General features: G+C 44.4%; 1 protein-coding gene and 1 long non-coding RNA gene across 2 annotated transcripts in view; one reads left to right on the forward strand and one right to left on the reverse strand.

Moving 5' to 3' along the window:
* Positions 1-2,557: 2,557 nt before the first annotated feature.
* Positions 2,558-24,334, forward strand: part of Smg6 (SMG6 nonsense mediated mRNA decay factor) — a 249,996-nt gene continuing 228,219 nt past the window's right edge. The window contains exons 1-8 of the mRNA XM_048365165.1: positions 2,558-2,744; positions 7,557-9,309; positions 9,924-10,116; positions 10,559-10,669; positions 16,793-16,899; positions 17,150-17,228; positions 20,037-20,147; positions 21,410-21,622. Of these exons, the coding sequence (XP_048221122.1) occupies positions 2,657-2,744; positions 7,557-9,309; positions 9,924-10,116; positions 10,559-10,669; positions 16,793-16,899; positions 17,150-17,228; positions 20,037-20,147; positions 21,410-21,622 (2,655 nt within the window). The 5' untranslated portion in view covers positions 2,558-2,656. The remainder of the gene's footprint in view (positions 2,745-7,556; positions 9,310-9,923; positions 10,117-10,558; positions 10,670-16,792; positions 16,900-17,149; positions 17,229-20,036; positions 20,148-21,409; positions 21,623-24,334) is intronic.
* Positions 15,025-15,420, reverse strand: LOC125365233. The gene is made up of 3 exons (XR_007213675.1): positions 15,349-15,420; positions 15,245-15,246; positions 15,025-15,114 (listed from the first exon to the last, which is right to left on the reverse strand). It is a non-coding gene; the product is annotated as an uncharacterized LOC125365233 (long non-coding RNA).

Genomic DNA, 24,334 nt, shown 5'->3' on the forward strand with positions numbered 1-24,334 from the left:
TGCTCAGGCCCTGAGTCCAAGGCCCAGGACTGGCCAAAAAAAAAAAAGTGTGAAATGTACTCTTCCCCTCCCCTCCCCCCCAATCAGGGCTTGACCTGTTGGAGATAATAGACTCCTGGGCTTTCCTGCCTAGGCTGGCTTTAAACCAATTTCCTCAGGTCTCAGTCTCCTAAGTAGCTAGGATTACAGGGATGAGCCACTGATGCCCAGACAATGTATACAATTTTTATTTTTAGGAATTGAATTATTCTCTCTCCCATTATCTAAATTTGCATTTTTGTTATCCAAATCCTTACTTTACAAATGTAAAACATGACAGCAATATATAAAGCCTTCAGTGTCAACCAACAAATTCACCTTTTCCCACAACAGTGACCGCTTTTTAATGTTTGGTATGTACTCCACACCATTTTGATGTTGTTAGATATTTATATATACAATGAAAGGTTTTTCTACAAACAAGATAGAAATCATACTATATATACTGTCTGCAAATAACTTTAAAGAAAAAGTATTTAATAATACATCTAGAGTATTGCTCCATGCCAATACTTAAAAGGTATTTTAATTTTTAATTTATTTTTTGCCAGTCCTAGAGATTGAACTCAGGGCTTGGGCACTGTCCCTGAGCTTCTTTTGCTCAAGGCTAGCACTCTACTTGAGTCACATCACCACTTCTGGATTTTTTCTGTTTAAGTGGTACTAAGGAATTGAACTGAAGGCTTCACGCACGCTTGTCTATAAACATACTATCACTAAGCCATATATTCCCAGCACCATATTTTAATTCTTTAAACTCAGAAAGCCTTTCTGAGTTTCTCAGGCCTAAATGTTTGCCATTGAATTTCTTTTTCCAATACTGGAATTGAACTCAGCACCAGCCAGGCAAACACACCTTATCACTAACCTACATCTCCAACCATTTTAAATTTCATTTTTTAGACTACGTTTCTCAAGCTAGCCTTGAACTTTTGATCCTCTGTTCAGCCTCTTGTGTGCTGAGATTACTGGTGTGCACCACCATGCCTAGCTTTGATTAGTACATTTGTTCTGGCCACTGAAATCATTCCCCTTCTTTAGGCCTGCAGAATCTTTGTACATCTATCGTCTTTCTCTTTATTCTTTTTTTTTTTTTTTTTTTTTTTTTTTTTTTTTTTTTTTTTTTGGCCAGTCCTGGGCCTTGGACTCAGGGCCTGAGCACTGTCCCTGGCTTCTTCCCGCTCAAGGCTAGCACTCTGCCACTTGAGCCACAGCGCCGCTTCTGGCCGTTTTCTGTATATGTGGTGCTGGGGAATCGAACCTAGGGCCTCGTGTATCCGAGGCAGGCACTCTTGCCACTAGGCTATATCCCCAGCCCTCTCTTTATTCTTAACCTTCCATGGCGAAGTGTCTGTCACACAATAAAAACAGGAACAATAAGCAGTTCTATGCTTTCATGCTCTGACTAAGCAAAAATTGTTGACTATTTGAGGCAGGAGAAGACAGCCTTAGGGGAGGGGCTTTTCCCATACCAGCTTTCAAGGGAGGTTCTCAGGCAAAAAAGGCTAAAGTAACAGTCTTCTGGTCTAATTAAAAGTTCAAAGATGGAAAAAAATTTAATATGAAAGATCTAGAGAAGGGATGCTGGCTTTCTTTTTTCTTTTTAAAAGAATCCACAGTAATGCCGACATTTGTTATCACACAGCTCCTTCCTTCTACAAAAGCAAACAACTGAAAATAGCTTTTGGAAGTCTGGAGGCTGGGGGGTAGGAGAGGGGAGAAGGAAAGGAGTGTGTGTGAAAAAAACCATGAAAAGATTTTGAGACCCTGGTGCTATCAAACTACGTATGCTGGGCAATTTAGTTATTCACTTCTAAGATTCAGATTCAGACCCCTGATCTTAAAAATAGAGATGATAAACGGGGCTGGTGGCTCAAGCCTGCAATCCTAGCTACTCAGGAAGCTGAGAGCTGAGGATCAGGGTTCGAAGCCAGTCCAAGCACAGTCCGTAAGCCTTTATCTCCAATGAACCCCCACCCAGCCCCACCCCCCAGCCCCACGGCCGGAAATAGAGCAGTGGCTCAAGCAGTAGAGCGCTAAGAGACAGCACCCAGTTCAAGCTCCGGTACCGTCCTCCTTCCCTCCTCCCCCTCCCCCAAAATGTGGCTGATAATAACAACTCGGACGCGATCTTTAAAGTCCCCAAACGAAAGCCCGGGGCGTTTCCAGGCCCGCGCGCGGCTGAAGACTCGGGCCTAACATGACTGGAGGAGTCCAGATCCGGGGGTGCCTCCGCCAACCCGAACCCCAGCAGTGTGCCGGGTGGCTACCGTAGCAGCGGCACAGGCAGCCTCCGCGCGAATGCCAGCCCGGCGAGCCAGACCGCGCCGCGCCGCACCTCACCTTGGCCCCGAGGCTTCGCCTTCACCTCCAGCCACCGCGCACCTTGCCCGCCTACACCTCTGCGCACGCGCGGCGCCCTCCTCCCGCCCAGCCCACCGTCAACCTGCGTTCAGTGCTTTTCCTCCCAGCGCGGCCACCGTCGTTGGCGGAGGGCGGGCAGGAGGGGGCGGGGAAAAGGGTGGGAGTGGGTTAGCGCGCGCCGCCCGTCCGTCGTGGTTTCCTGGCTGCGCGCGGCGGTGGCGGAGTTGCTGCAGCCTGAGCAGCAGTCGCGAAGATGGCGGAGGGGTTGGAGCGTGTGAGGATCTCCGCGTCGGAGCTGCGAGGGATCCTGGCCACCCTGGCTCCGCAGGCCGGGAACAGAGGTGAGTCGCGCCGCCCAGCTCCTGGGCCGGGCCTGCCCGCCCCGCCTCCCTCTCCTCCTCTGCCGCCTCCCCGCCCCATCGGCGGCGCTCCGGAGCCCCCGCCCCTACCCCAACAGTGGGGGCGGGGGCCTCAGACCGCGGGGGGCCCCGGCCTCTCGGTGTCCATCCCCGGGCTGGGACGGGGTCGCGTCCAGCCCGCCCTGGCTCTCTCCGGGGGAGCCCGGCCGGGCTTCCCGAGTCTCCACCCTCTTTCTGGTCTCGAAGGTGACTGTTCCCCGGTTCCCGGGGCCCTCTGGGACCAGCCCAGCGGACGCCCCCGTTAGGGGACGGCGAAGGGAAGGCAGTGCTGGGGGTCTTGGTGGGCGCCCCGGGGTGCGTGGTTTCTGAAAGAATCTGTCTGGAGTCGGCGAGGAGGAGCTGGGGAGATGGAGGAGAGAATTCAGGCCGGGACTTCCTTGCTGAACTTTTTCCCCCTAGGCGGGATTCTGAATCTCCGAGAAAAGCCTCCGGCGGGGTTGGCCTTGGCGTGTGTGGGAGCCTTTTTACTTTTTTTTTTTCTTTTTTTTCTTTAATCAGAGAGAATTGCCAGTTAAAGTCTCCAGGCACGTCTGGAAAGCGCCAAGAAAGACTCTTAGTCTTGTCTTACCTCTCCTCTGTTAGGTTGTGGAGATGTGTAAGAATTGTACTCATTTAGTGGGTGTATTCTGTAGGCTCTGGGAGTTCCGTGAGATTGGTTTTCCTTGGTCAACTGAGTTGGATTATTCAGGGCTGTTTTCTCCATCTACTCTGGAAAGTAGTAGTGTAGCTCTTCTAGCCCTTTCCTGGCCCCAGCCTAACTGTAAGGTTCATTGAGGGTTCTCTGAGGTTACACTGCTTTGTTTCATACTTGATGAAGTTCCCCCATACCCATCTCCTAACTGGGAACTGAACCCAGGGATTCCTGCGTGCTAGAGAAGCACTGTTACTTGAACCATACCCCAGCCCTATAAAGAATCTTTTTAAAATTCAGAAAGTATTAAAGCAGTATCATTTTCTTTTCTTCTGTTTTACCTATTTTGTTACAGTCACAAAAAAGTGGCTGTAAATGTGGATCATCTGGTACCCATAGACTAGTTTGCATTTGTGTTTACTGTACAATACAATACTTGGATTTTATGTAACAATCCATTTTGAGTAGTAGATAATATTTTACTAATACGTATCACTTGAAACGTTTAGTGAATACTTTTCATCTCCCCATCTTACTGAATATAACAGATACAAAAAACATACTTATGTATCATTCAGTAAGTTTGTGGAGCCTGGAGAATGGCTTATAAAGTTCTGTACTCTGTTTATGTATTTAGTGCTCAGTGTCTTGCTTGCTTGGCTGATGCTCTGCCACTTGAGCCATGCTTCCAGTCTACTATTTTACTGGTCAATTGGAAATGGAGTCTCACAGTTCTGCCAGGATTGACTTCAAACCATAATCCTCCAGCTCTAAGCCTCTTGACTAGGATTACAGGTGTAAGCCACTGCTGCCCAGCACTGTACTTTTTTTTTTTTTTTTAAGGTGTTGGTACTGGTGCTTGAACTCAGGGTCTGGGTGCTGTCCCTTAGCTTTTTCTCTCAAGGCTAGCTTTGAGCCACAGTTCCACTGTTGTGCCAAGTGGCGAGACAACCACCAAGAAGGCCACGGAGACTCAGATGTTCCGAAATGCAAAAGCAAGGCAAGGCTTTATTTAAGTGAGCTGCAACTCGGGCCACGTCCTACCCACCGACACAGCGGAGGTTAGGAGGAAGCCCCCGATTCCACAGGGCTTATAAAGGCAAAAAACAAAGTTACAACAATCAGGTGTTCAAGTAAGCAAGATTAGGACACAGGTACAAATCTGATTGGCTCAGGGTTGGGGCATTCTAGGGGTGGTCAGAGTTAAGCATTCCCAGCGGTTAGAGTTCTAGACAGACTGGGCCCTAATGGGCTTGTCCTGGGTCTGCTCACAGGGCCTGCTTATCTCAGGTTCACGTGGTAAAGTGGGGTTCACGTGGTAAAGTCAGACTTCAAAGTCTGGCACCTCACCACTTCTGGCTTTTTTTTCCTGATTACCTGGAGATAAGATTGTCACAGACTTTCCTGCCCAGGCTGGCTTTTTTTTTTTTTTTTTTTTTTTGGCCAGTCCTGGGCCTTGGACTCAGGGCCTGAGCACTGTCCCTGGTTTCTTCCCGCTCAAGGCTAGCACTCTGCCACTTGAGCCACAGCGCCGCTTCTGGCCGTTTTCTGTATATGTGGTGCTGGGGAATCGAACCTAGGGCCTCGTGTATCCGAGGCAGGCACTCTTGCCACTAGGCTATATCCCCAGCCCGCCCAGGCTGGCTTTGAACCATGATCCTCAGATCTCAGCATCCTAAGTAGCCAGGATTACAGGCATGAGCCACCAGCTCTTGGCCCAGCCACTGTACTCTTATTATTGAATGCCTTAGGCCTTGGTACTTTGACAGCATATCATAGTCCTTCCATCAGTATCTAGAAAAAGTTCCTCTGTAGAACATTTTTCTTCTCATATTCCATTGTCATAGTAGCAGTTAGCCTCCGTATTCTAATGATGAAAGTCTGGGTAGTATTTTCTTGAAATGACTCTGTTGACTGCTGTTAGAGAGTTGATAAGAATGAGAAGAGTTGAAAAATGTAAAAGGAATTGCTTCATGTTTTACTTCCATAGGAGGTTTGTGATTGGGTGATTGGTTTCTTAGAAGAGGATTATCTAGTCAAGTTCACAGACTGGGACTGAAAATTTTTTCTCCAGAGATGGAGATTATAGATTATAGATTGTTTTGCATATTTCTGTTTTTTCCTCTTTACTGGTTATTTGTTTGTTTATAGCACTAGGGATTGAACCTTAGGCCTTGTACATGCCAAACAGTTTGCCACTGAGCTGCATCACCAGCCTTGCTTTGCTTTTTTTTTTTTTTGCAAGTCCTGGGGCTTGAACTCAGGGCCTGAGCACTGTCCCTGCCTTTTTTTTGCTCAAGGCTAGCGCTCTGCTGACTTGAGCCACAGGGCCACTTCTGGCCTTTTCTATATATGTGATGCTGAGGAATTGAACCTAGGGTTCATGTATACAAGGCAAGCACTATTACCACTAGGCCATATTCCCAGCCCCAGCCCTGCTTTTTAAAAAACCTGTAAAGGTCTAGTGGTAAAGTGCTTGCCTAGCATGCATGAAGCCCTCCTGGGTTCGATTCCTCAGTACCACATAAACAGAAAAAGGTGGATGTGGCACTGTGGCTCAAGTGGTAGAGTGCTAGCCTTGAGCAAAAGAAGCTCAGGGATAGTGCCCAGGCCCTGAGTTCAAGCCCCAAGACTGGCACAAAAACAAAACAAAACAAAAAACAAGAACGAGACAACCTGTAAAGATTTTTGGTAGTGCCAACATTTGAACTAAGGGCTTCATGTTTGCTAGGCAGATGCTTTTGTGCTATCTGTCTAGCACCTATTTTTTTTTTTTTTTAGTTTGTGACAGGATCTTGCTAAGTTTCTGAAGTTGACTATATAGCCTGGGCTGGTTCAAAGTCTTCCTTCTACCTCAGTCTCCTTATTGCTGAGATTACAGTTGTGGCACACATCCATCCTCCCCTTTTTGAAGGCCTCCTGTGTGCCTTCCTTGGCAAGTACTGTACCATTAAGTCACCTCCCTTCCTCCAGCTGCCTGCAAATGGTAAAAAGAACTTAACCATCCTGGAAAAATATTAGAGACAAAAGAAAAGATTGTGGTGGATTCAAGAACTCTACATTGAATAATTTAATGCTGAAAATGTTAGAGATCAATTATTCTGACAATAATGAGGTAGTTTGGGTCTTGAGGTAATTTGAGGTCTTGGGGATCTGAATATGAATACTACTTGGCTTACCCAAAAGTATATAGGTCTTTCCTCCTTATTTTCTCAACCCAAGTATAAGTAGCTATAACACAGTTATATTCTTTTTTTAATTTTTATTGTCAAACTGATGTACAGAGAGGTTACAGTTTCATACGTTAGGCATTGGATACATTTCTTTTTTTAAACTTTTTTTTTGGCCAGTCCTGGGCCTTGGACTCAGGGCCTGAGCACTGTCCCTGGCTTCTTCCCGCTCAAGGCTAGCACTCTGCCACTTGAGCCACAGCGCCACTTCTGGCCATTTTCTGTATATGTGGTGCTGGGGAATCGAACCCAGGGCCTCATGTATACGAGGCAGGCACTCTTGCCACTAGGCCATATCCCCAGCCCCTGGATACATTTCTTATACTGTTTGTTAGCTCCTCCCTCATTCCCCCCTCCCCCCTCCCAGTTATATTCTTTATTTTTTTCTGTGAAGATTTATTAACACTAAGTGAAAAAAGCGCACAAAATTGTTTTTTGCTTTTTTTGCCAGTACTGGAGCTTAAACTCAGGGCCTGGGCACTGTCTGTGAGTTTCTTATGCTCTAGGCTAGCATTGTGCCACTTGAGCCACAGTATCACTTCTGGCTTTTTTTGGTACTGAAGAATGGAACCCAGGGCTTCATGTGTGCTAGGCAGGCACTCTACCACTAAGACACATTCCTAGCCCATAAAATTGTTAAGATAGCTTGCACACACAGTTTTGTTCTTAGCCTTGCTGCTTGATAAGCATGTATTATAAACCCAGAATTTCTGCCTTTACAGAAGAAAGTCTTTCTTGTTTACAATGATTAGCATTCGGATATGTAATTATTGCTCAACTTTTCTGTTACTTAACTAGAATGACAGTTTTCTCCCCTCCCTCCTCTTTTATTCTTTCTTCTATTTTACTCCTCAACTCTCTCCAACATAATAGAAAACATGAAGGAATTAAAGGAGCCCAGACAGCGCAAAGATAACAGGCGCCCAGATCTGGAAATCTATAAGCCTGGTCTTTCTCGATTAAGGAACAGACCTAAAATTAAGGAGCCTTCTGGGAGTGAGGAATTTAAGGATGAAATTGCTAATGACAGAGATTCTCCTGTGATTGGAAATGGTACACAGGTCATTAAAGATGTCTGCAAGGAAATGGACAATGAACAGCAAAATGAGCCTGTAGAACCAGAAAACAATCAGGCACAAGAGACTTTTTCTCGAACTGCTGGACAAGAGGATCGAAGCCTAAGAATCATCAAGAGAACAAAGAAACCAGACCTACAGATCTATCAACCTGGACGGCGGCTGCAGACCATTACCAAAGAGTCAACTAGCCGGGTGGATGAGGAAGAAATCCTTAGCCAGGTAGAACAATTGAGAGTAGAGGAAGATGAGTGTAAAGAAAAAATTGTAAAAGAGCAAGTTGTGAATAAGTTAGACAAAGCTGAGACAGAAAAGAACCAAAGTAATGACAGAGGAAGGACTACAAAAGGAGAAAAAGGAAAAAGGATTGAAAAAGGGGAGGGGATGAAGAAAGTGAATGAGGACCTAGCTCAAGGAAAGCCTGGATCTGCAAAGCGCTACTCTCGCTCAGACAAACGAAGGAACCGCTACCGCACTTGTAGTACCAGCTCAGCTGGTAGCAACAACAGTGCTGAGGGACCTAGCCTGACAGATAATGGATGTCGCCGCAGACGTCAGGATCGGACCAAGGAGAGGCCTCGGCTGAAGAAGCAAGTATCAATGTCCTCAACTGATTCCTTAGATGAAGATAAAATTGATGAGTCCTATGGGTTAGGGCCCAGGAGGAACTCAGAAAGGAAGAAGCATTTAGAGAGAGACTGGTCTGGCCATGGGGAGGGTGAACTGAAAAGCAAAGATAATCGAGGCACTCTTCGTGTCACTTTTGATACAGAAACTGTGAACAAAGATTCCCCTGTGGTGAGGTCATCTAGGGAGGATGTGGATAGGGCAAAGCCTGACAAAGGCTTGAACAATGGGGGCAAGGGCTCTGAGAAGCAGGAGTCTAAAAACCTGAAACAAGAACTTCGGGGTCGTGGTCGTGGCATTCTGATTCTGCCTGCCCATACTGCCCTATCTGTCACTTCAGTAGGTTCTCCAGAATCCACACCTTTGGGACCTCGACTTTTATTTGGATCTAGTACTAAGGGTTCTCGGAGTTGGGGCCGTGGAGGCACTACACGACGACTGTGGGACCCAAACAATCCTGATCAGAAACCTGCTCTAAAGAGCCAGACACCTCAGCTACATTTCTTGGACACTGATGATGAAGTCAGTCCTACATCTTGGGGTGATTCACGCCAGGCCCAAGCATCTTACTATAAGTTTCAAAACTCAGACAACCCCTATTATTATCCTCGGACACCAGGCCCTGCCTCCCAATATCCCTATACAGGATATAGCCCTCTACAATACCCAGTGGGCCCTACCAATGGTATGTACCCAGGACCTTACTACCCAGGATATCCAACTCCATCAGGGCAATACGTATGTGGTCCTCTTCCTGCGAGCACCATGAGTCCTGAGGAGATAGAGCAGCATGTGAGGAACATGCAGCAACAGGAGCTACATAGGCTTCTCCGTGTGGCCGATAACCAGGAGCTACAACTCAGCAACTTGCTTTCCAGGGATCGCATCAGTACTGAGGGCATGGAGAAGATGGCTCAGCTCAGGTATAGTGTGCTCTTTTCTAATTAGAGGGAAATGGGGATAATTTGGTGACTAAGGATAGTAGAAACCTTTTAGGTAAGCTACTGGGTGTTAGCTCCCTTTCATGTTTCTTTTTTCCCTTGTAGTGCTGGGAATCAAACTTAGGGCCTTGTACATGCAGGATAAGCTGTACCATTGAGCCACACCCCTAACCTCTTCACATTAGTGTAAGGGAAAGATAGTTGGAAAAAGGACAAGCTTTGGCTCTAGTCTCGAGAATGAGTATGCTTTCCTACCTTTTGTTTAAGAAAAAGAATTATCTTTTAGAAGCATAGAATCATGAAAAGTAAAGGCTTTCTAGAACACCAAGAAACAAGCAACATATAACTTACAGTGAAGACCTTATTTTATTTGTTAAATTTAGGTGTGCACGTATGGGGATATGCTCGTTACCTAGACATAACTGTTTTTGGAATGACACTGTGTTGTGCAGAATAGAAACTAAAGTGAATAGGATACCGGATCACATTTTGGTTTTCTTGCCAAGGAAGTGGTTAATTTGCAGAAAATTTAAATCTTGGGTCTAGCCTTTTCTGTGATATATTTGGAGCTCGAGGTTGCATGTATTTTATTTCAGAGCTGAACTGCTACAGCTGTACGAGCGCTGTATTCTATTAGATATTGAATTCTCTGATAATCAGAATGTGGATCAAATCCTATGGAAGAATGCTTTCTACCAGGTAATTGAGAAGTTCAGGCAGCTTCTCAAGGATCCAAATATTGAGAATCCAGAACAGATTCGGAACAGACTCTTGGAGCTCTTGGATGAGGTAAACCATCATCATTTTGTCTTCAGGATAAAAGCTTTAATGGATTTTTACTGCCTGAGATACTGTGTTTTAGAACAGAACATTGACAGAAAACTTCTTTTTTCTTGTGTGTAGGCCTGACATAACACTGTACTTCCTTAGGACTTTAACTTGCTGACAATTGGGAGTTAGTTTTGAGCTAGAAAACTTTCGCCTTGGCTTTTGGGGGTAAGGGTTGAGGGGGGAAGAAGAGTAGGTACGTGTATGTGTGTTTATAACTTTAAAACCATGGAGAGGCTTACACTATGAATTTTTCTTGTGCTTATTTGGTAGCCCAATACTGTATGTGCCTCACTTTACATAGGATGTCTGAGCACTGGCAGAACTTTGAGAGGGTCATTTGCCCCGGTTAGTAGGATAAAAATAGGTTAATAACATATTCTTTTTTTTCCCCTCTGTATAGGGTAGTGATTTCTTTGATAGTTTGCTTCAGAAGCTGCAGGTTACTTACAAGTTCAAACTGGAGGACTACATGGATGGTCTTGCCATTCGCAGCAAGCCATTACGCAAGACAGTAAGTCAGTTTCTTTATTTCGGATTTATTCATTTACTAAGCATTAATCTAGGGCTAGGCACTGTATTGAATGTTGAGGATGTAAGAATAAAAGATATAGTTCTGTGATATGGGACAGATGAAACCATCAATAGTAATGTCATATATATATAGAATGGTGAAGTGGCATAGATGGAACTGGCTCTAACTTAGGCTGGTGGGGAAAAGGAAAACTAAGAGACTGTTAAGCTGGGTCTTTTGTTGTTTTTCCTTTGTGGTTTGAGGGTTGGATTCAGGCAAGTGCTTTATTGAGCGTTATTAGCCAAACTTGAGTCTTAAAATACGATTAGGTTTTTCAAACGTAGGAGTAGTGGTTTAGAGGCACTGTGACAGAGAATGAGGTGTTATTGGGAAGGTGCAAGGAGTTCAGTATGCTGGTGTTTATAAAGTGGAGTGGATCTGTTGAAGGAGGTACAGCTAATGAAGTAGGAAGTGACTAGATCAGACTTAAAATTTTTTTTTGACCAGTCCTGGAACTTGAACTCAGGTCCCTGAGCTTTTGTAAAAGCTCAAGGCTAGTGCTCTTCCATAGTTCTGCTCTGGCTTTTTAGTGATTAATTGAAGACAGGAGTCTCATGGACTTTCCTACCCAGTATGGCTTTGAACCTCGATTCCCAAATCTCAACATCCTGAGAAGCTAGGATTACAGGTGTGAGCCGTAGGTACCTGGCTTAGATCAGACTTTTTTGTGTGGTACTATAGTTTGAATTCAGGGCCTCATGGTACTTTGCCAGTTTAGCTATGCTTCTTCTTTTTTTTTTTTTTTTTGGCCAGTCCTGGGCCTTGGACTCAGGGCCTGAGCACTGTCCCTGGCTTCTTCCCGCTCAAGGCTAGCACTCTGCCACTTGAGCCACAGCGCCGCTTCTGGCCGTTTTCTGCATATGTGGTGCTGGGGAATCGAACCTAGGGCCTCGTGTATCCGAGGCAGGCACTCTTGCCACTAGGCTATATCCCCAGCCCTAGCTATGCTTCTTGTAAGCTTATAGAATGCCCCCGGCCCAGACATAAGATCTGCCCTTTGGCTATGCGATTCCGCCCTTGGCTGATGATACCTGAGGGGCAGGCAGAGCACCTCCCACCTTAGTTGCATGAAGGTGAAAAGACCCCCTGAGAGAGAGTTCCCTCTCCATTTTCCTTTACTCCTCCGTGGGAACTTGGCCTTGATGGCCCTGCTGGCAATAAACTCTTTTGCTCTACGTGACTTCGTCTATGGTCTGTGGTTTTCTGGGATAATTTTCCTTTCACTTCTAGCACTAGGTCATACTTTTGAAGGCTGAGCTAACAAGGACCTTATTCTGTAAGCATTGGTGAGTCATTGGTTGATTTTTAGTAAACGTGTAACAGATTTGTTCTTAGAACCAGTCATTTTAGCATTTGAGCAAAACGATGAGTTTAAATGGATGTTGAGCAAGAGTGGAGATATAGGGAATTCAGGCTATAAATACATTGACTGTGGTAGAAAGAAGTATAGTGAAGAATGAAAAGAAAGTTGAAAAGATAGGGAAATAAAATTGAATTGCTGACCCATTTAGTAGGAGGGCTAAGATTGGAGGTATTAGGAATTTAGTTTATCTTCTAATACTGGAGTGGCTATAAAGGAAGAACACAGGTCATGTTTAGATATATTTAGGTGGGGTATCTAGCAGGAACTTGAAAATGAAAAAAAAACTATTTTGGAGTGTTTGAAACTTAGGAGAAAGTTAAGCTAGTGATAAAGATTGAGAAGCCATCAGTGTCTAGATGCTAGTTGAGCAGAAGTTGGGATACTGGAAGGCTTCTCAAAGGGGAGATCAGTTTTTTTGTTACTGTTGTTGTTGGTGTGGGGCTTGAACTCAGGGCCAGGGTGCTCTCCCTGACCTCTTGCTCAAGGATAATGTTCAACAACTTTGAGCCACAGTGCCACTTCCTGTTTTTTGAGTGGTTAATTGGAGATAAGAGTCTCTTGAGGACTTTCCTTCCAGGCTGGCTTCAAACCACTATCCTCAGATCTCAACCTCCTGAGTAGCTAAGATTACAGGAGTGAGCCACCAGCGCTTGGCTAGGAGATCATATATATATATATATATATATATATATATATATATATATATATATATATTTTTTTTTTTTTTTTTTTTTGGCCAGTCGTGGGCCTTGGACTCGGGGCCTGAGCACTGTCCCTGGCTTCTTTTTGCTCAAGGCTAGCACTCTGCCACTTGAGCCACAGCGCCACTTCCGGTTTTTTTCTATATGTGGTGCTGGGGAATTGAACCCAGGGCTTCATGTAAACGAGGCAAGCACTCTTGCCACTAGGCCATATTCCCAGCCCCTAGTAGATCATATTTTAAGGTGAGAGTTGGTAAACTTGTCAGTTGTATAGTTTCCAAATGTCAAGATTATTAAAAAGTGTTTATTGGGGGCTGGGAATATGGCCTAGTGGCAAGAGTGCTTGCCTCGAATACATGAAGCCCTGGGTTCGATTCCTCAGCATCACATATATAGAAAAGGCAGAAGTGGCGCTGTGGCTCAAGTGGCAGAGTGCTAGCCTTGAGCAAAAATAAGCCAGGGACAGTGCTCAGGCCCTGAGTCCAAGCTCCAGGCCTGGCAAAAAAACAAAACAAAACAACAACACACCAAAAAACAAAAAGTGTGTTTATTGGATCGAGTGACCTTATCAAGAGGTGTTTTTATTGCAGAGTATAGAAGTCAGATGGTGGTTCATGCCTGTAATCCTAGTTACTCAGGAGGCTGAGATCTGAGGATTGCAGTTGGAATCCAGCCCTGGCAGGAAAGCTCATGAGATTCTTATCTCCACTTAATCACCAAAAAGCTAGAAGTGGAGCTGTGACTCAAGTGGTAGAGCACTGTCATTAAGCAAAAAAGCCCAAGGACAGTGTCTAGTTCTTGAGTTCAAGCATCAGGACCAGCACAAAAAAAAAAAAGCTAGATTGTATCACAGAGAAGTAAAGTGGTAGAGATCACGAAAGTGCAAACAGACCATTCTTTTAAGAATCTTGGCTGTAGCTGGAAGTGCCAGGTGTGACTCAAGTGGTGGAGCGCCAGCCTTGAGCAGAAAAGCAAGAGTGTGAGGCCCTGAGTGCAAACCTCAGTATCAGCACCAAAACAAAACAGATTCTTGGCCATGAAGGCAAGAAGGGAAGATAGCTAAAAGAGAATAGAAGGTTAACGGAAGTTTTTGTTTTTGTGGTGCTGGGATCAAACCCAAGGCCTTATCCATGCTATACTCTACCACTGAGCTATGCCTGATCCCTTTATGTGTGCACACGCATGCTGGTACTGGGGTTGAATTCAGGGCCTGGGTGCTGTCTCTAAGCTTTTCTAAAGCTTTTATGGGAAAGCAAGTAAAGAGAAGCATTCTAAACAAGAATGAACAGTCTAACTGGTGGGTCTGAAGTTAGAAAAGATGTAGTGTTAGGGATACTGGTCCGAAGCATAGAGAGTTGGTGGAAAGTGGTGCTGAAGAGATATATCAGAGCCTTCACCAATCATGCTGCTGCCGGTGGAAAACCTCTGCAAGAATTTGGTATTTGGTCCCTCATCCTGATGGTAAAGTGACTGTAGTATTGTAACATAACTAGTTTTCTTTGTGCTGAATCAGTAAATATCTTTTTGAATAGTGTGGAATAATCAGGACCCTGAGGGTATGAGACATGATATATAACTTTCCTAAGGCACAAATTTGAGTTACATGTTAAGGTTGATGTGATCCTTCTTTAGCTTCCTGAGGAGTCAGTGTCCGTTTTCAATGCTGCTTTGTTCTTTATTTGGGACTGTTAAAGTTTTGTTTATATGAATTAAGCATCCACTCTGATTCCCCACTTCCCTGTTCCTTCCTCCTTCCCTATTTTCCCTTCCCCTTCCTCTCCCTTCTCCTCTCTCCCTCCCCTTCCTTTTCCCTTCCCTCTCCCTATCTTCTGTTCTCATATTTTTTGTATGTCAGTTCCAGGGCTTGAACTCAGGACCTTGAGCTCTTGCTTGCTCATGGCTGGTGTTCTGCCTATGAGCCATACCTCCAGTCAAGCATTTTGCTTGTGAATCAGAGATGGAGTCCAACAGACTTTTCTGCCTGGACTTGCTTCAAACCACAATCCTCTAAGTCTCAGCCTCCTGAGTAGATAGGATTACAGGTGTGAGCCTTGGTGCCTGGCTCACTGTATTGTTTTCTTACTGGATACCAGTGGCTAAAATGTATAGTTCTAGCACTCAGACAATTCTAAAAGATTCTTATCTCCAAATAACTAGCAAAAAGCCAGAAGTGAAAGCATGGTTCAAGTGGTAGAGTACCATCCTTGAGCAAGAAAGTTGAACAAGAGAGGTCCTGAGTTTTAGCTCCAAGCACAAACAGGAAAATGAAAATAAATATTGTCTTATTAGTGAGGAAACATGCTTATAGTACTATGTAGTCTCTTCACATATTGTTTTTTTTTTTTTTGTGGGGGGGGGGGCAGTCCTGGGCCTTGGACTCAGAGTCTCAGCACTGTCCCTGGCTTCTTTTAGCTCTAAGCTAGCACTCTGCCACTTGAGCCACAGCGCCACTTCTGGCCATTTTATGTATATGTGGTGCTGGGGAATTGAACACAGGGCTTCATGTTTATGAGGCAACCACTCTTGCCAGTAGGCCATATCCCAGCCGTCTTCACATATTGTAGGTATTTAGAAAAGGGTGATTTATTGTTTTAGGCAGAGAATGTAGTTTAGTAACTGAGGGAAGAGTATAATGATACAGAAAAACAATACATAGTTATCTTAATATTTATATACACTTCATAGTTTATGGAATATTTTGTTGTTGTTTTTTTGCCAGTCCTGGGGCTTGAACTCAAGGCCTAAGCACTGTCCCTGGCTTCCTTTTGCTCAAGGCTAGCACTCTACCACTTGAGCCACAGTGCCACTTCCTGCTTTTTCTATTTATGTGGTGCTGAGGAATCGAACCTAGGGCTTCATGTATATGAGGCAAGCACTTCACCAGTAGGCCATATTCTCAGCCCCGAGTTTATGGAATATTTTAATATTTATTTCTCCCTACATATTACCATGTAGTAGTCTTCTTTCTTTTTCCAATCCTGGGCCTTGAACTCAGGGCCTGGGTGCTGTCTCTGAACCCTTTTATGCTCAATTAGTGTTCTACCACTTGAGCCACAGTGCCACTTCTGGCTTTTTCTGGGTAGTTTATTGGAGATAAGGGTCTCATGGACTCATGGACTTTTCTGCCCCAGCTGTCTTTGAACCGCAATCCTCAGATCTCAGCCTCCTCAGTAGGTAGGATTATAGGCATGAGCCACCAGTGCCTGGGTACCATGTAGTATTTTTTTTTTTTTGCCAGTCCTGGGGCTTGAACTCAGGGCCTAAGCACTATCACTGGCTTCCTTTTGCTCAAGGCTAGCACTCTACTACTTGAGCCACAGTGCCACTTCTGGCTTTTTCTCTATATGTGGTGGTGAGGAATCGAACCCAGGGCTTCGTGTATACAAGGCAAATACTCTACCACTAGGCCATATTCCAAGCCCCTACCAGGTACTACATGGTACATACTCAAATGAACTCTAGTCTCAGGTGTCCCAAAGACTTTCTTGGGAATCACAACATCAGAAAGTCAGGTTACTTTGACCTTAATTTCAAAGTATATTCTTCATTTGCTTGCGGCTCAAAATAAGTATCACTTTTCGGGACTGGGAATGTAGTCTAGTGGTAGAGTGTTTGCTTAGCATGCATGAAGCCCTGGGTTCATTTCCTCAGCACCACATATACAGAAAAAGTCAGAAGTGGCGCTGTGCCTCAAGTGGTAGAGTGCCAGCCCTGAGCAAAAGGAAGCCAAGAACAGTGCTCAGGTCCTGAGTTCAAGCCCCAGGACTGGCAAAGGAAAAAAAAAAGACCTTTCTCCCTTCTGCCATTATATTTTAATCAGTAAAATTAGTATTATATGCTATTGACTGTATTTTGTTGGTCAAAGTTACTTGGCTGAGAGCATTATTCTTTGTTAAAGACTATTATTAGTACCTATTAATGCTGCTCTTATTTTAACCCCACCCCTTTTATTTAGTTTTTTTTGGGGGGTACTCTACTAACTCATTGTTTCTCTTGAAGGTAAAATATGCTTTGATCAGTGCTCAGCGATGTATGATTTGTCAAGGAGATATTGCTAGGTATCGGGAACAAGCCAACGATACAGCGAACTATGGGAAAGCGCGCAGGTACTTCTATCTCTCAGTTCATTATTTCTTTTCCCTGTTTGACATTAAATGAAGCCCTACTAAGCCATGGTTCATTTGAGCAATGATCTCTCATATAGATATGATATATGGGTGTCCCTATTGGTCACTTTAGTTGTGCTTTACCATTCTATATCTAGCTAACTCTCCAGAGAAAGTAGTAGGGCTGTCAGAATGAATTGAGAAAGAGTTGATACGGCGCTAACATTTTCCTACTGTTTTTCTCTTCTAGTTGGTACCTGAAGGCCCAGCACATTGCTCCCAAGAATGGGCGTCCCTATAACCAGTTGGCTTTGCTGGCAGTGTATACAGTAAGAAATTCTGTGGATGGGGGAAGTGTTTTGTAGGCAGTTTCCTTTTTTTTTTTTTTTGCCAGTCCTGGGCCTTGGACTCCGGGCCTGAGCACTGTCCCTGGCTTCTTCCCGCTCAAGGCTAGCACTCCGCCACTTGAGCCACAGCGCCGCTTCTGGCCGTTTTCTGTATATGTGGTGCTGGGGAATCGAACCTAGGGCCTCGTGTATCCGAGGCAGGCACTCTTGCCACTAGGCTATATCCCCAGCCCTTTTTTTTTTTTTTTTTTTGAGACTGAGTCTTGCTATGTAGCACAGGTAGCCTTGAACTTGTAATCTTATTACCTCAGCGTTGCAAATCCTGGAATTACAGGTATGAGCTACAGTGCTTGGCTGGAGCTTCTTAAAATATGAATTTTGATAGCATTAGCTCTTAGAGCTTGATTTCATTGGCTTATTGCAGCTTAAAGAATATCTTCTCCTGCTTTTCATCTTCAAACTTCTTTTGCACCTCTTACTTTCTTTTGCCAGTCCTGGGGCTTGGACTCAAGGCCTGAGCACTGTCCCTGGCTTCTTTTTGCTCAAGGTTAGCACTCTACGACTTGAGCCATTGCACCACTTCCGGCTTTTTCTGTATTTGTGGTGCTGAGGAATGGAACCCAGGGCTTCATGCATGCTAGGCAAGCACTCTACCACTAAGCCACATCCCCAGCCCCTCTCACTTGGCTTTTTTTTTTTGCTGGAGGCTGATGCTTTACCACTTGAGTCCCAACTGCGCTTCTGGCTTTTTGCTGGTTATAGATAAGAATTTCATGGACTTAGTTGAGCAGAGTTGATTTTTAGGTGTAAGAAGGGTTCTTTACATAGTTGAGATATTAAACCTGTCTCAGAAATATAACTTGTAAATATTTTCTCCCATTCTGGCCTTTTTCACTCTCCTGATAGTGTCATTTTATAAAAGTTGGGTTTTTGTGTTTTGTTTTTTTTTTTTAGTGTTGTATATGGAATGTAGAGCTTCTTTAGCTCTCACAAAAGCACTCTAGCCTTCTTAAGTTTGATGAAGTCCAGTTTAACTACAAATGTAGTATCAATAAGATGCAGTCTCAGCCATGCTCCAGTGGCTCAACTTGTTATCCTAACTTCTCAAGAGGCTGAGATCTGAGGATTGTAGTTCAAAAGTAACCTGTTGCTGTTATCTACAGTTAACCTCCAAAAGCCAGAAGTGGAATTGTGGCTCAAGTGGTAGCGATGCTAGCCTTAAGAAAAAAGGCTCATGGACAGCACACAGGTCTTGAATTCAAGTCCTAGGACTGGTCTGTACACACAGACACACACACATACAGACACAGACAGACAGACAGACACACACACACATACACATGCACACAAATGATGCAGTCTCAAATCAGATGAGTGGTTTAATCAGAGATTAGGGTAGATTGGAGTTATATTAAGAAAAGCTACCACTTAACTAGTGGTATGCCAGATAACGTGTTAAACTATGTATTAGGAAAATGTAATCCTCCCAAGAGCCACATTGTATAAACACCTCCATTTTGCAAACCACTAAACCCTTCTAGGTTGACTTGCTTTTTACAAGGCAAGCACTCTATCACTAGGCCATATTCCCAGCCCCAACTTGCTTTTTAATACATCAGGCTTAAATTCAAATTTAGCAATTGATTTTAGAATCTGTGTCTTCAGAATACTGGATGAATACATGATAAAAATTTTGAAGAGGGGCTGGGGATATGGCCTAGTGGCAAGAGTGCCTGCCTCATATACATGAGGCCCTGGGTTCGATTCCCCAGCACCACATATACAGAAAATGGCCAGAAGTGGCGCTGTAGCTCAAGTGGCAGAGTGCTAGCCTTGAGCAAAAAGAAGCCAGGGACAGTGCTCAGGCCCTGAGTCCAAGCCCCAGGACTGACCAAAAAAAAAAAAAAAATTTTTTTTTTTTGAAGAATGAGTAGGTGCTGGTGGAGAGAAGTTGGTATTTTAAATGTGTTTTCAGAGAATTACAGAAGTGAGAATGGGAAGTAAGAGACACTGAAGCTTTCTGATATTCTTCCTTCTTTGTTTTAATGGTTTCCTTCCTTCCTTCCTTCCTTTCTTTTTTTTGCCAGTCCTGGGGCTTGGACACAGGGCCTGAGCACTGTCATTGTCTTCTTTTTGTTCAAGGTTAGCATTCTACCACTTGAGCCACAGTGCCACTTTGGCTTTTACTGTATATGTGATGTTGAGGAATGGAACCCAGGGCTTCATGCATGCTAGGCAAGCACTCTACCACTAGGCCACATTCCCAGCCCTGGTTTTCTTTTTCTTTGTGTCTGGTTCTCTTCCTGTTCCTTTCTCCCTTCCTCCTTTTCCTTTCATTAAAACTTTGTGCATTTTAGTTAGGCAAGCCATCTCCTACTGAGCAAGATTTCAGCCTTCTTCTCCTCTCCCTCTCTTCTCTCTCTGCCCTCCCCTCCCCTCTTCTTTCCTCTTCTCCCCTCTTCTCTCCTCCCCTTCCTCCCTCCCTTCTTTCTGCCAATATAGGGCTTGAAATCAGGACTGTGGTGTCGCCCTTAGCTTTTTCTCTCAAGTCTGGTGCTCTGCTACTTGAGGTACTGCTTCACTTTTGGCTTTTTGGACGTTCCTGCCCGGGCTAGCTTTGAACTTCCATCTTTTTCCCATGGATTGCATTCAAATTTTCTTCTTACTGGAACTCCTTACAGCTTGATTGACAGGCTAGGGGAGAGACACTGATTTTCTGAGTATGCTTCCTCTTGTTGTCCGAAAGAAAATCAGCTGACTGTCTTTGGCCTTTTTTTTTTTTTTTTGCAGAGGAGGAAGCTTGATGCTGTATATTATTATATGCGCAGCTTAGCTGCCAGCAACCCTATCCTGACTGCCAAGGAGAGTCTAATGAGCTTGTTTGAAGAGACCAAGCGAAAGGTAAGACAGGATGCAGGTAGACTCATTTTTCCTAGAAAAATACATTTCTATTTGTGCCTCTGTGTCTTCAGGAATAACAAATAATATCATCAGGTGGGCCCATTGAGCTGTGCTGATGGGTTATCAGTTAGTCCCTGTGCAGATTGAAGTGCTTTCAGATCCCTGGGTGTACATGTATATCTAGCTCACAGAATTAATAACTTTTATGAGTCAAAGCAGGAGATTTTTCTGCTACATTGGTTTTTTTTTTTTTTTTTTTTTTTTTTTTTTTTGCCAGTCCTGGGGCTTGGACTCAGGGCCTGAACACTGTCCCTGGCTTCTTCTTGCTCAAGGCTAGCACTCTGCCACTTGAGCCACAGCGCCACTTCTGGCCATTTTCTGTATATGTGGTGCTGGGGAATCGAACCCAGGGCCTCGTGTATCCGAGACAGGCACTCTTGCCACTAGGCCATATCCCCAGCCCCATAAGTGATTTATTTTATTTTATTTTTTTTTTATTTTGGCCAGTCCTGGGCTTGGACTCAAGGCCTGAGCACTGTCCTTGGCTTCTTTTTGCTCCAGGTTAGTACTCTGCCACTTGAGCCACAGTGCCACTTCTGGCCATTTTCTGTATATGTGGTGCTGGGGAATCGAACCCAGGGATTCATGTATACAAGGCAAGCATTCTTGCCACTAGGGCATATTCCCAGCCCCCCCCTTTTTTTTTTTTTTTTTTTTTTGCCAGTCCTGAGGCTTGGACTCAGGGCCTGAGCACTGTCCCTAGCTTCTTTTTGCTCAAGGCTAGCACTCTGCCACTTGAGCCACAGTGCCACTTCTGGCCATTTTCTGTATATGTGGTGCTGGGGAATCGAACCCAGGGCCTCATGTATATGAGGCAGGCACTCTTGCCACTAGGCCATATCCCCAGCCCCGAGCCCCTTTTGTTTTGTTTTGTTTTTGGCCAGTCCTGGGCCTTGGACTCAGGGCCTGAGCACTGTCCCTGGCTTCCTTTTGCTCAAGGCTAGCACTCTGCCACTTGATCCACAGCGCCACTTCTGGCCGTTTTTTTTCTGTATATGTGGTGCTGGGGAATCGAACCCAGGGCCTCATGTATACGAGGCAAGCACTCTTGCCACTAGGCCATATCCCCAGCTCCTACATTGGTTCAGTAGCAAAGACTTCTTATTTTTTTTATGGTCCTTAGCTTATAAATGCAGGTGAAGACTTCTTTTGTTAGCTGAATCCCAGGGGATTCTGAGCTTGTGTGTCTGTGTGTTGTATAGGCAGAACAGATGGAAAAGAAGCAACATGAGGAATTTGAACTGAGCCCTGATCAGTGGCGGAAAGGAAAGAAGTCTACTTTCCGACATGTTGGAGATGACACCACTCGTCTGGAGATCTGGATTCATCCATCGCATCCCCGGTCTTCCCAGGGCACTGAGTCTGGGAAGGATTCTGAACAGGAGAATGGGCTGGGAAGCCTGAGCCCCAGTGATGTAAGTTCCTGAGGGTCATGCAGGGATCCAGACCACCTCACTAAGTCTGAGTGTTCCGGTTCATAAAGCTGTGTGGCAGTCCCACTCATCTCAGGGAATACTAGCCACTCGTGGTTCCTTTATAGCATCTTTGGTCTCGCCTACAGGTCTTTATTATGTGCTTCTCTTGCTCACCACTGTGTGGCACTGTGGCAAAATATAACATTAGAATTTTTTTTTTCCTGCTTTAGTCAGGCATCACCAGTATGATGGTGAAGAGCCTTTAGGATGTTGCACTTAATTTTTTTCTGTTTGTTGATACTATATTTAGAGAGTGAACTAAAGAAGCATAGGGAGATTGGTGTTAGTATGGCTTGTGATCAGTCTTTTTTTTTTTTTTTTTTTTTGCCGGTTCTGGGGTTCGAACTGTGGGCCTGGGCACTGTCCTTGAGCTGCTTTATTTTAATTTTTATTGTCAAGGTGATGTACAGAGGTGTTACAGTTACATACATAAAGTAGTGAGTATATTTCCTGTCAAACTTGTTACCTCCTCCCTCATTTCTCTCCCATCTTCCCTCCTCCCCAATCTCCCCATGCCCACCCCACAGCTGCTTTATGCTCAAGGCTAGCACTCTACCACTAGAGAGCCACAATGCCTTTTTTGGCCTCTTTTTTTTTTTTTGCCAGTCCTGGGACTTGAACTCAGGACTTGGGCACTTGGATTTGAACTCAAGACTTGGGCACTGTCCCTGAGCTTCTTTTTTTTTTTTTTTTTTTTGGCCAGTCCTGGGCCTTGGACTCAGGGCCTGAGCACTGTCCCTGGCTTCTTCCCGCTCAAGGCTAGCACTCCGCCACTTGAGCCACAGCGCCGCTTCTGGCCGTTTTCTGTATATATGGTGCTGGGGAATCGAACCTAGGGCCTCGTGTATCCGAGGCAGGCACTCTTGCCACTAGGCTATATCCCCAGCCCACCCTGAGCTTCTTTTTTGCTTAAGGCTAGCACTGTATCACTAGAGCCACAGTGTCACTTCTGGCTTTTTCTGTTTATGTGGTACTGAGGAATCGAACCCAGGGCTTCATGCATGCTAGGCAAGCACTCTACCCCTAAGCCACATTCCCAGCCCACTTTTGGCTTTTTCTGTGGTTGGCATTAGAGTCTCATGGACTTTTCTGCCTGTGCTGGCTTTGAACTGTGATCCTCAGATCTCAGCCTCCTGAGTAGCTAGGATTACAAGTGTGAGCTGTGATTAGCCTTTTATAAGATAGACTTTTATGACTCTTGGGCTTGGGCTTTTTTTTCCTTGAAGCCAGGAGAAATACCAGTAGAAAATCACAGGCTTATATGGAAGCTTTTTCTTTTTCATTTACTCACTAAATAACAATTGTGTACTTACAGTGTGTCAGGCACTAAATACACAGTAATATCTCTTTCTTTCATGGCAAGGAGGACACAAAAGTGAACAAGCAAAGTACAGTGTAACAAATTTTGCTTAGGGGAATATCCAGTTTTATGAGAGCTCATGGCTCTGAGACTATTGGTCAATTGAAGCAGTACTGGTCAGTTGAAATGTAAAGAATGAATAGATGTTAGCTAGAAGAGAAGGGAAAGCAGAATAGTAAAGTGTATTCCAGACAAAGGAATTCAAAGACCTGAAGTTAGGAAGAGAGGAAAGGAAAGAGTCAGGAAAGGAGAGGCATATATATATATATATATATATATATATATATATATATATATATGGAAGGGAAAGAAAGATGAGGGAGAGAGGACAGGGAGGAGGAAAGAGAGAAATGATAGAGAGAGAGAGAGAGACAGTGGGAGGGAGGGAAGGAGGGAGAGAGAAAGAGAGAGGAGAGAGAGAATGAATGAAAGAAATACAGAGACTGCAAGAGGTTGGTTGATTGTGCCTGAGAGTAATCCAAGTTACATGTGAAAGGGACATGAGCCAAGCAATGGCTTTGGAGCTGGGAGACATGAACAGATATAAGGTATATTAATAAGGCAGAAGCCAATCGACTTTATTGGATATGGGGAACTAAGGGACAAAAAAAAGTCACAATTTTGGGCTTGGAAGCAGGGTAGATGCTGGTTTATTTCATAAGTAGGGAGTAAAGATGGAACAGGTTTTAGGAAAAAAGGTGAATTTAATTTTGATAAGTTGAATTATTGATTCCCATGCGACATTGAAGTAGAGATACTCGGGTTAACAAATGTCTGAAACTTAAGGAGAGATGAAGATTTTTTTTTTTTTGCCAGTCCTGGGCCTTGAACTCAGGGCCTGATCATTGTCCCTGGCTTCTTTTTGCTCGAGGCTAGCACTCTGCCACTTGAGCCACAGCACCACTTCTAGCCATTTTCTATATATATGGTGCTGAGGAATTGAACCCAGGGCTTCATGTATACGAGGTAAACACTCTTGCCACTAGGCCGTATTTTTGAAAGAATCCTTTTGATGTTAAGGAAGCCATGAGAGTTGATTTGCTGGAGATTAAAAACAGAATAATTAATGATTGAAGATTTGAGAAAGAAGGACAAGAGTGGGAAGGACATAGAACCTGGGACATAGGTTAAGGAATTAATATGATTGAGGGAAAGAGATCTCTCTTTTTTATGATTGAGAGGAAGGATAAATTTTGGATTTACCTGAGGATACAGGTAAATTTTCAGATATTGTAGGTACAAGATAAGGAGGAGCCTTTTGTGTGTGTTGCTAGTCCTGGGGCTTGAACTCA

Source organism: Perognathus longimembris, chromosome 17 (genome assembly GCF_023159225.1).
Source record: "Perognathus longimembris pacificus isolate PPM17 chromosome 17, ASM2315922v1, whole genome shotgun sequence".
Taxonomy (NCBI): domain Eukaryota; kingdom Metazoa; phylum Chordata; class Mammalia; order Rodentia; family Heteromyidae; genus Perognathus; species Perognathus longimembris.